This window comes from Scatophagus argus, chromosome 16, assembly GCF_020382885.2.
Source record: "Scatophagus argus isolate fScaArg1 chromosome 16, fScaArg1.pri, whole genome shotgun sequence".
Classification (NCBI taxonomy): domain Eukaryota; kingdom Metazoa; phylum Chordata; class Actinopteri; family Scatophagidae; genus Scatophagus; species Scatophagus argus.
The window spans coordinates 12,996,195-13,008,250 of NC_058508.1; the positions used below are offsets into that span (position 1 = coordinate 12,996,195).

Consider the following 12,056-nt stretch of genomic DNA (forward strand, 5'->3'; position numbering starts at 1 on the left):
TGCACGTGTTCAGCTTATCCTTGCTGGGCTCACACAAATATAGGCCTCCGCTTGGCTTTTACCACCACATGACAGCCAGAGCTTCAGCTGAATAAAGTCAATTTGGCCCCTTTTTTCCCCAGTCAGAATAACAATCCTATCAAAAAAGAGTCTCCAGTTTCAACCTGACCCTCGCCCCTTTCAATGGCCCGTTGCCATGGCAATTAGCCTTGGCGGGCCCAGGGTGCAGAGTTGGAGTGTGTGTGTGTGTGTGTGTGTGTCAGTAAATGTGTGTATGTGTGCATGTGTGTGTGTTGCTGCAGATGGGAAAACATTCTTTCCCATGCGTTGTGCTGAGGATGGTGTTATGACTGTGAACCAGGTGGAGACGTGAACAGTGCGAACCTGAAGGAACAACTCTATCCATCTTTCTGTCTCACTCAGCATTTAGCTCTTATCTTTACTTGCCTGTCTTGTTTTCTGCTTTCTGTGTTCAGCTTTCTTTTCTTTGTTTTCTATGTTTGCGGAAGGGTATGCAAGCAGATCTCAGTGCAGTTGGATGTGTGAAAACTACTACGGTGTTTGATAACAGACTGGCTTGCTGTGTGCAATGAAGGAGAGAACAGCAAGATGATTACAAACTACACTGAGGCATGCTGACATTAAGTTAAAACATATCAGAGATGAGATTTTCTTTGTCCCCTACAGTTGTGAAAAAGTCCAATTCTGAGAAATCACGTCACCACAAGGAAAGCTCTTTGTGAGCTAACAATACACTTTGTCATTTGAGGACAGGAAACAATGTAGTGCCTATAACTAAGACATCATGTACACTACGCTCAATAACACCACCATCCTCCACTACTCATAAACGACAAAGTAAATATCTGTCATGTGACCACCTGCACACAACAGAGCACCGCTTGGCTGCACTACATTAGCTCACCTGTAACAGTTTAATGGTAGTTAATGGCGCAGCTGAAAGGTGGTGCATCAAAAGCACATTACTCTCCCACTTCACCATACGAGACGTCCAGGGTAACAAATGGTTATTTGTGACACGCCTTAAGTAAGTCTCTATTACTCTATTACAACTAGGTCAACCAAATCAACAGTATCACCTTGATGTATCAAATCAACATATTTAATAACTCAGACCAGGGCTTAATGTGATTAGACATATATATGTTGATTTTTTTTTATTTTTTTTGGATTGACTGTAATTTACAAGACATTTTGTGCTTTTTGTTCTGAAACAACTAAACTTTAATTAGCTTGCAATTAATTTTCTCTATCGATTTTTTGATCCATCAGCTAATTACTACAGCTCCAACTCAAGCTCAATAATGTGACGACAATTATGTTGCAGATGCTTTCAAAACACATTTACACACAAGAAAATGTCTTTGTCTACAGTGCGTTTGCAACAATATCACAATGGTACATCAATGTGTATTGTATATTGTTTATTTATGGACTCCAACGGCCAGAAACTAATTTCTTGTCTGTGCTAGCTGACTTGGTCAATAAAACCCAATTCTGATTGTGATGACAACATTAGTATGTTATTACTTTTATTGATAACAGATTGACTTACAACATTATTATGTCATTAACAACTGATGCCAATTCTACTGTGGTGCTGGTGGTTTTGTAAGCAGCATCAAAATCCATAGAGAATATCTCCAACTGCTAAGAGGTCACCCGGACTTTATCCTGCACAGCCACTGATACTGATTTTCTGTGTGTACTTAATATACTGAATTAAGTAAATTTTTCTGTTTCACTTTGCTTTGCTTGTGAACCTACATGATTGCATACGACGCAGAAAGATGGCATGTCCTTCGCCACATGCTACACGTGCTGTGTTTGTTCTACAGGCTCGCATGTGTTGCTCCTTATCAGACAGACAGTGGTGGCGCTGATATCGGGCTCTCTCATCCACCTCGCCCTGGGTCATCTCTGTCAGAGTAGGTAGAGGCAGAACACTTCACCATTGAACCAATAGGACAGCTGTCCCCTACAGGGGGACTGGGAGGTTTGCCGGGTTCGGTGACACTTGTCAGGATTAAGTGGAGTACAACAGGATACATAGGTGTTCAGAGGAAAATCTCCAGCAGTATCAGTTCAATGGAAAGCTCACTGGGCTGTGCAGTCCTTTGGCATAATATGCTTTCTGCTTTTCTGCTCTTGATCCAGAAACTCATTACACCTCCTGAGTACAAATCTTTTATCGCTTGCTGGGTTGAAGCAGCAAGCGCTACGCTTGCTGTACAGACCTGAAAGAGTACAGGTAGTTCAATCCTGCTGAGTAACGGCGTGACACAGCAGATAACCTAAATGACTGCAGCTGTAAAATCCAGCTAATTACCACATCATAGACCTTCAATAACCTTGCCACAATGGGCCCATGTTTGCAGAGCATGACAAGGGATCCTGAGGCTCTGCAGACTCACTCTGTATGATAAGGCCAAAGATGATTAATGGTGAGATTGTGTTACTGCGGGCTACAATGCCATGCTGTGTTGAACTATAATACGCAGTACAGGCCGATACTCTACAATGCAGTGTGATGTATTATGCCATCACTCTATTGGCAGAGTAGTAATCTACCATGCAGAGCCAAGGTGTTCTAGGCAGGGGTTGGTCACTGCAATACAACACAGCCCCTTAGAGTCCCCCTGGCTATTTCGTTACCTTGCAAGCCTCTGATGAGTGACGTTCCCCTCACAGACTTAATAGAAATCCCGCGATCTGTTTACCACTGGATTTATAAACCACCCCAACAGCCTAACCATGCTCTACCTCTGTGCCTGCTCCTATTTGGTCCCTTCTAACTGTAAGCCACTCCACTCAGAACACTTCACTTCAGTATCAAACCCCCACCCACCACCCCTGTCTTTCTACAGTGGGACTGAATGCTGTGTGTGCATACTGATTTGGACTCAAGAGTCTAGACGAAAATTATGCCAGGTATTTTGATAGCTGGCAGGGGGAGAAGACAGCTGTGTATATATTAGGGTGAAGAAGCCAATCTGTTTAACTTTTTGTCAAGTACAGCAGTGTGTAGACCGACAGCACACAAACAGACACACACACACACACAGCACTTCAGGTGTGAAATCCAAAGGCTTAAATGTGTACAGGCTCCCTTTCACTGGTTGTGATTCAAACTGGAGCTCAGTGGCTTAATAAAGGCAAAGCTGCTGCTGTTCTGCTCTTTAGTACAACCATTCATCGGACCAAGCGTCCCAGAAGAGTCCCGGAAGGCCGAATTGGACCATACGTAAGAGCACTGCATCTACTTACCCTGTCTAGTTATTTCTCTCTTTCATTACTCCATCCCTGCATCTTTGATTGCTGCCTCAAAACCAGCCTCCTCTATCATGGTCAAGGTCACAGGTAGTACCCATTATAAGTAATTCACAACAGAGCTTCAGGCAAATACTATATGCTGACAGTACATCCCTATACAATAGCACTGAAAGGATAAGGGGAGGGATGTGTGAATGTGAATGGGTGCATGAATGTGAGTCTCCCGAAAGCACAAATGGTTCTCCCGATAACTAATACCTGCTGCAGAGCATGAAGTAATAGGGTTAGAGTGAATGAACACGGGACATTCATCACCAGGTCTATTTGCAGCTAAGTTCTGCTATGTGGTTGAATCAATTCCAATGGAGCTAATCAATTATTGTTCTGAAGAATTAAAGGTGGACAAGGAATTTGAGCAAATTAACGTCTCGTGGACCAGAATACATATTATCTTCTGTCTTAAAGCCACAGCAGCCCCTGGCTTTGGTTGATTCTTTCTGATATCCGTATGACATGAAAACCTCTCATGTTGCCTCATCATAAATAAACACAGCCATGACAGCCTCATTATAGACAATCAATATCATTCGTTGTGGTAAAAACAACTGGCTGGCAGGCAGCTGATATGTTTGGAGTCGGCATAACACCAGGCTAGTGTGGAAGATATAATGATGGAGAATTACTAACATTAATCATGTTAGCCAAGGAGATTACCCAGTCTCGCTTTATTAGAGCTCTCCTGCAGGGTGAAGAGAGGAGAGTGCAGGTCGGGAAGGGATATACTGTACCTAGCTGCACAGCGCGGCTTTGCTCAGCAGCTAAGTTAGAAAAGGTCAAACTGAATCTGAGAACATGCTTTACCTTGAGGGTGAGAAGAACCCTGTGCATAATGAGTACTAGTTAAAAGTGGGTTGCGCAATTATATGAAAGAGATGTCAGATGCTCAAATGAATCAAACTGGACAGACAACTGGTCATTTCACCTTTTTTTTTCCTTTTTTCTTAACTCATTTAAATTGAGCTAACCTGAGCAACAGCTAGATTCACAGCAGGAGAATCAAGGGAAGAACAATGTTTCAACTCATGCAAAGGTAATTTCTCTAAAGCAAGCCCTCCACACATTGCCTTTTCTTTGTACTTGCATTGGAACATTTCTGGATGTCATCCCACGTACAACGTAACAGCACGAGGTCAGGACTCTATAAGGGCTATGACATAAAAGGCCAACACCAATGTCGCTGAGTGTTGGCGGCCTTTCCAACAGCCAAGCATGATGAATTGACCCGTCAGTTAGAGAAACCACTCTGATTGGCTGTTCACTCACTCCATACTGCTGAGGTGACACGCAGATTCAGGTGATAATTCTATGTATGTTCACCTGTTTCACGCAGTCACATCTTTGTCACATTCTTTCATTATTCTAAACACACAAACCCAGCAAACAATTTCATTTTCCCTGGAAACAAATGCTGGTTGAAAAGGAGAAAAAAAAATATCACTGGATCTCTGCGGTCGTCACCAGAGAGATAATAGGGCCACACTGACTATCTGGTAGGTGCCATCATTCTGCATTAAGCACAAAGGAAGGACATAGACAAGTCTTTTTCAGGGAAACTGAGCCAAATATAGCTCCCATTTCCAGTAAGGAAAACGTACCACACAATAAGATCTGTCCTCACGTGTCTTTATACAGACAAACACACAAGGGAAGAGTGCTCTGTTCAGGTCACCTCAGCGTGTCCTTCAAATGGGCTGAATTGTGTTTTGAATTGTGATTATCATGTCAGTCATTTTTTTTAATTAACTGATTGATCATTTAATCATGAATAGAATGTTAGAAACTAGAGCTGAATTTATTAGATTAGTCAACTAGCATAAAATCAATCTGCTACCATCTGGTTCAAGCAGCTGCAGCGTGAGGATTAGTTACCGTTTTATTTTTTACAGTATTGTTAACCGACAGCTGGGGCCTGACCAATCTGTAACAGACATTCACATCAGTTAATTGAGAAAATAATTACCAGATTAACTAATTATTCTTTATGCTAAAATAATGTGCTGAAATATTCAGTTAGTTGATCAAAAGGCAATATGTCAACACATTTGATGTTGATTAAATCTTTAAATTATTTTCAAGCAAAAATGCCAAATATCACTGTTCCTAGCTTCTCAAAAATGAGATTTTGTTGCTTTTCTAATTTTCTCTCTCGTTACATCCCTGTAAGTAAAATATCTTTGGGCTTTGCACTGTTACACTGAAGACTTTTTTTCACTACTCCTCATTGACTAAACTATTAAAAAATTCATCAGATAAACGACTATGAGATTAAGAAGTAATGAAACTAATCATTAGGCAGAGCCTCAAAGATAAGTGCAAGGTGGTCAAACTGTCTTACTTAACATCAAACACCAGCAGTTGCCCACTGGGATGTAAACTGAGCCAACACATTTCCATTTGTTGCTAGAACCACAGGACTCGGGTCATGGCTGAGGACCAACAGGATGCAGTTATAACACTCAGCTAACCACACATGGCTGTTGCACATGTGACCCTCTGCAACAATGAGCCACAAATAGCTTATAATTACAGGAGGAAGCTCTAGTGAGAAAGTTCAAACTGTTACACTTACAGGATGAGACAACAAAAGATGACCCTATAGTCTAATTGCAAAAACACTCATGAGCCAAAAACTTTGTGAGAAAGTGAAACATCATACACTGACTAAAAAACGTCATCAAAAATACATAGACAGCTACACAGCGATCACCGTGCCTAGGTCAGAACAATTTACTTCTGAGTTAGGCAACAGGGACCAGACCCAGCCACGATCCATGCCTAGCTGCAATGTTACCCAAGAGATTAACACAGACTGAGCCAGACAGTGGAGAGAATTTTAGAGCAGTGGAGAACAGCTCTCTCCTGACTGGCACAGCAGATTTAGTGAGAGAGGACAAATCTCAGGAGGGGAAGAGGAGTGAAGGCAAGAAAGGAGCACAGGAGAAATGGGAGAAGAAGGAAGGGAGTGATGACACTGTGGATGTTACAAAAAAGAAAGAGGAGCAAGACCAGGAGTGGTAGTTACTCATTTATCTCTGACAGATGAGGGGAAAATGCAAGCCCATTGATCACTCCGGCAGACTGGTAAGCAGAAGGTGCCTTCGCTCACTGTTTCTTCACAGGTCACAAGAATGATTTCCAGGTCAAAATGATGTAAATCTGTGCAAAGTCCCACAGGCATAAAACCTCTTGATGCAAAATTTATTAATATTATACCTGAATTGCTAATTTGTGTAAATTACCAGTTCATGCAAACAATGCATTGTACAAAATCAGACATGCAGCCTTCAAATAACCATGTTCATCATCTATTTAAACAAAAATAAACCTGAAATGCTAATGCGAAAGGGCAGATGGACACCACCTGCAATACCTGAGTCAGACACTGTCACTTCACTTGGATGATAATGGCTCAGCACGCCTTAAATGATGAAAAGAGCCATTACAGCAACATTTAGTTACACTGAGGCGATTTGCATAAATGTATCAAATAAAAGCAATGCTCAAGCAGTTCAGAGGCACCGTAAAAGAGAGGACAAGATAGAGAGGTGAGGATAAAGCTGCGGGCAAATCTCTTTTAGGGAAGATGACAGTTGTATTAAGTTGTGAAGCAGTCCCTGGGGTTCACAGCGAAGTTAAGAGAACGGGACACATTGAGGACATCTGGAAGGTAATGTAACCGAACAAGAGAACAAAGACTGGTTAGAGACAGGTTGGAGGGAAGAATCGGAAAGAAGATGGCGTCTGTCTGTGATACAGTCACATAATACCAGCACCACAGAGGACACTTATAACAGACTCCAAACCTTGCCAACCCATCTGTGCTGGGTGCAATACATGATGCTAAAAGCCAGAGTTGACCTTGACCAATGCAAATGCTCCCCCACCACTGCTGTGATCCACATAGGGGGTGAATTGCTGATATGCTGGCATAAGTAAATATCTCCTCTTGGCATGACAGAGGAGCATGAACTTAAACACTTAAAATGTCTAAAGGAATTTGTGGGTTCCTGGAGGAGCAACTGCAGCATGTCTCATTGTTGCAGCCAATTTGTAGACCGTTGCTGACCTTGGAGCTGAATTATCCTTGATAAAAAAAAAAGGTTACCTTTTTCACACTGCAAACCAAAATAAAAAGGGAGTTATGACATGAAATAACTCTGGGGGGGGGAAAAACAGCAACACTGACTACATCTCTACTTGGCATGGTCATTGACAATTCATTTTTTTCACTGAGCACTTACCTTTGAGTTGGTCAGCCACCACACTCTGTCCTATTCTCTCGAGGACTTGTCCGCTTTCACACTGGAAGCGCTCATCCAGGAAGTTGGCGGTGGCCTCTGAAAGGTGGACCTTCCCAGCTACTCCCAGCTGCTCCATTAGGTTGGCAAGGTTGACATCATTTGACCAAACATCAAACTTGAAGCGTTTCATGCCCAGGATACCACACAGTACAGTGCCAGTATGGACACCCACTCTCATGTTCACCATCTCCCTCTTCTCCTGGCAGAACTGTTCAATAGCCTGAATCATGCCCAGGCCCATCTCGACGCAGCAATAGGCATGGTCTGGTCTGGGTTCAGGACAACCAGCCACACAGTAATAACAATCTCCTAGGGTACTGATCTTTTCGCAGCCAGTGAGCTCACAGAGTCGATCAAAACGCCCAAATAAATCATTTAGGAGCCCAACAAGGGCGTGAGCTGATTTGTTGGCAGACATTTTTGTGAAGCCCACAATGTCTGCAAAGAGGATGCTGACTGGCTCCATTCGTTTCATGTTGAAGGGTCTGAAGATGATCTGACCTCGAGGGATGGAAGTTTTCTTGCGTTTATTGTTTTTAGGGCTTGAGATGGCGGCTGCTGCACCACTGGTGGAATATCGTTTAACAGAATTATCACCTATCTCCTCATCTCCCTGCTTCATCAGTTCATCAGCCACGATTCTGGGCATAACAGAGTGGATCATTCGCTCCTTCAAGGCTTTCTCCACTTCCAGATCTTTGCCATGCATGATAGCTTGTCCCACTTTAAGGAAGGTGCTTCGTGACCGCACCTCAGACATGATGAATAGGTGGATGCCAATGGCGTGGGCACAGAGGTGGAGCAGAGCTTTAGCTGGGCCCAGCCACCTTAATGTATCCCAGTCTGATTGAGAGGCTAGGGTCCAGTTATCCCCTACCTGTGTCAGGTGCAGCCAGCCCAAACTCTCAAAAAAGACAGAGTAGAGAAGCCCGAGCAGGACAGAAGCATAGAGGCGAACATGGAGAACGCTGTATAGCAACATAAGAACTTCAATGCAGAGGGAGAAGGTGCCTACAGGAGAAAGGCAGGGGGACCAGGTATTACCTCCCACAAGCTTGTCATAGGATAGGTTGTATGTGGGTCCCATGCCACTGAACTCTTCCACATCGAGTGCAGGTGTGGGAGCCTCCGGGTCTCTAAAGCTTGATGTCTGGATTTGGGGAGCCAGGGTCAGGATGAAAGTTGTAAAAATGAGCAATAGAGATGCTTGGTTGTAACAGCGAGAGTAGAGCTTAGTAAAAGTTAAGAGGAAGAGGAGGAGACAGAAAAGAAGGAATGACGCAGTGGGAATGAGAAAGGCAGTCCTGTCACAGCGGGAAGGGTTGGCAGCAAAGTATAAACCCCAGAGGAGACTAACGGCAACCAGGTAAAAGAGCACATAGCGGAAGCGCCGCTGTGTCTGAGGGAAACACCGTTCTCTACAGGCCTCCTCCAGGATTGAAGAGTCAAACTTTGGGTCCCAGAAATGACCAGCAGATCTCTCAAAAAGCTGAGGCATCTTCTTATGTGTGCGAAAGCTCTTGACCACTGGCCTCCTAACTCCAGACTCTCCGGAGCTGCAGCTGGAGGAGATGCTGTACTTGCAGTGCTTGGATACACCAATGAATCCTCCCCCGATTGAACCCAGCGGCCCACCTCCATGCTTGTGTTTGACACTACTGCCAATCCTCACTGAGACGCCTCCATTTCCACTTGAGTCACAGCTCACTTCTGTGCTGTGAGGCAGTAGTTGTTGATGTTGGGGGGATGCCATGTTGCTTTTCAAATATATCCAAAATCAAAGACTATGCAGAAGGGACAGTTATTGTAAAGAAAGTAGACAAAGTATGGAGCCACAATATAACAACCAGGGCAATTACTGTGCACTCTTAAAAAGTGACAAAAGGACAGACAAAAACCTTTTCACTCAAAAGTCCACCCAGTTAGCAGTGTAGTGGCTGTAGAAACACCAACAAGCCTTCCAGGGATTTTGAATAGTTCATTATTGCACCTCTTGACGTCAATCCTTGCATTCCTCTACATTCCCGTCTGTTTTGACGCACATGAGACTGCAAGGTTCACTTGCTGCCTGCTCTGTTCCAGTCCAAGTCCACTCAGCTGCTTACACATTGGAAAAATATTTGGAGAGAATTACTAAATATGTGTGCGTAAAGGGAAAGTTAAAAAAGAAACACCAAAAAGGTGGGAAAAAAGGCTTTTAAAGGGATTCTTGAGAAGTTGTGATTACCGTAAGTGTGGAATGTCAAATTCACTTAAAATGTGCTTTTCTTCCATTCAGTTCCACTGGCAGTGTGAAATAATGCCTGCGGATCCAGGTTTTGTTTTCAGGTCTGAACACAACTTCATCCAAAACTCATCCTCCGCCGGTGCTTGCTATGACTCGAGATCTGTTGTTTGACGTCTTGAATGAAAAGGCAAGTTTTTAATTCTAAGGCGCAGATCAGCTCCAGTTAACAGGAAAATGAGCGCAAAGATTTCCATCAAAAAGGTTATTTATACCCACATGTCCCTTGTTGCTGGGCCTAATCGCGAGTATTTCCGCGGATAGAGCCCCGTCCTTTCCTGACTTTCTACTCAGGAGTCTCCACCACCGCTGCTTCTTCAAACCCAAAGGGGACCGAGTGCACGGGTCGGCAGGAGACAAATGCATGAGATGCGCCGTGCAGAAAATACTCGATAAACTGTCTAGGTCTTATTGCAAGAGCTCAATGACTCGCGTGTAAACACACTCCTCCATGCAATGCACCAACCAGTCTTAGGTCAGAGTTGTGGTATCCACAGACACACAAATTCATCGTCACAGTGCGCCCGAGGAAAAATCCAGTTGTCCAAATATCCCGACCGCGCCGGTTCCTGGCAGGATTCTGTGTTACAGCTGGGAAACAGAAAATCCAGCCTTGAGCAGAGCGTAAGGAGAGCCGTCCACTCCTTCCCTTTCTCTGAAGTTTGCCCTCGGCAGCTCGGCCCCTCTTCTGAATGGCAGACGACGAAAGCCCGAAGAGAGTCGGGCTAATTAAAAGGTCTCCACCTCCGCTCCACGCCCCCCACACCAACAGTCCCACAGGTCAAGGAGAGTGCTGCCTTGATCCAGACACTTTAATTGAATTGCACGGGACACACAAGGGAATATCTTCATACCGCTTGATAAATTCTCCTTTAACCCAGGACAGATATGATGGATTGAGGGTGTTGCATCGTCCAGCCTTTCCATTCCCTGCATCGTCCACAGAGAAATGAGACTGTCTTATCTCCGTTGTCTGAGCATTATCTGTACGCGATAGCTGCGTCGACACCTGCGTGAAATGTTGTTTGCGCTATCCAGGCGTTGTGGGCAACGCAGTGGCCAGCTGCCACCATCTTCTGTGAGCTGACAGCCGTCCAGCCGCGAGGAAATTGTGTGTGTGTGTGTGTGTGAGAGAGAGAGAGAGAGAGAGAGAGACAACAGAGAGAGAAAGTGTGAAGTACGTAAAAACAGAACGAAATGATTTCCGTCTTTTCTTTCATAATAAAACCACACCGACTGGACTTAGTTGCACAGTAATTTATTTCAATGACACCATTTGTTCAGCGTCCTTACACTGAAACTAAAGAAGACATAATCTGACGTGAAATCTCCTCTATGTTCTTATGTGTCTTCTAAACTGTGCAATCTACACTGCCAAACACGCTACAACCCCAACTAACCCTTACAATCATTTCATTCTTTTTTGGTCTACATAGGGATTTGTCAACATACCTGAGCACAGAATCTATGTATCTAGATGCTGAGTTAACTATTTATCTATAGCAGTGATGTGAGGCACCATTGTAAAAGTCTAGAAAGTAGCCTAATATTAGCTATCTGGGAGGCCACATGCAATTAAAAACCTTACTGTACTCAAAACTCAAGCTACATAGCCTACTTTACTCGTTATGTGGCCCAGATGCTTCTAAAGCCCCTACAATTTGAGCCCCAAGCTAAAAAAAAAAAAAGTGAACATATAAAGTTAGTTTATTTTGAAATAAATCTATGTACTTCCGTTTTGGTGGTTGACGTGGATTTGACACCACTGTCTGTGTTTGGCGAGCGGAGGAAAAGAAAGAAGGGGCTGAATAGTGATGGGAGGGTCGGGGTACGTGCACGCACTCGGTGTAGGAAGGTAACGAGCACGTGTTTGGGGAGGGGTGGGGACGTCTATCTTTGTTTTTGACCGCAATGAGTGCCCCCCCTTCAGTTCAACGATGAGGACCCTCCACCTTATTGCCATTTCCACCACTGTACCCTTCATATTTAGAATCAGCTCTGCTTAATTTCAGACGGATGTAACCATCTGCCTTGAGATTATATCAGAAGCAAAGGTGGCAAAAAGGGAAAATAGGTATCATTATATTTCAGTTAACAAGGTCAGCACATAAAGGCAA

The 12,056-nt window shown here is 43.9% G+C and overlaps 1 protein-coding gene across 3 annotated transcripts in view; it reads right to left on the reverse strand.

The window, feature by feature from the left end:
* LOC124073723 (adenylate cyclase type 9-like) overlaps positions 1 to 9,474 on the reverse strand; it is a 28,722-nt gene extending 19,248 nt beyond the window's left edge. For all 3 annotated transcript variants that reach the window (XR_006845716.1, XM_046416142.1, XM_046416141.1), the window contains exon 1: positions 7,596 to 9,474. Coding sequence is in view for 2 of the 3 variants with exons in the window: in XM_046416142.1 (XP_046272098.1) it covers positions 7,596 to 9,408 (1,813 nt within the window). In the remaining variant the exon portion in view is untranslated. The remainder of the gene's footprint in view (positions 1 to 7,595) is intronic.
* Positions 9,475 to 12,056: the final 2,582 nt, after the last annotated feature.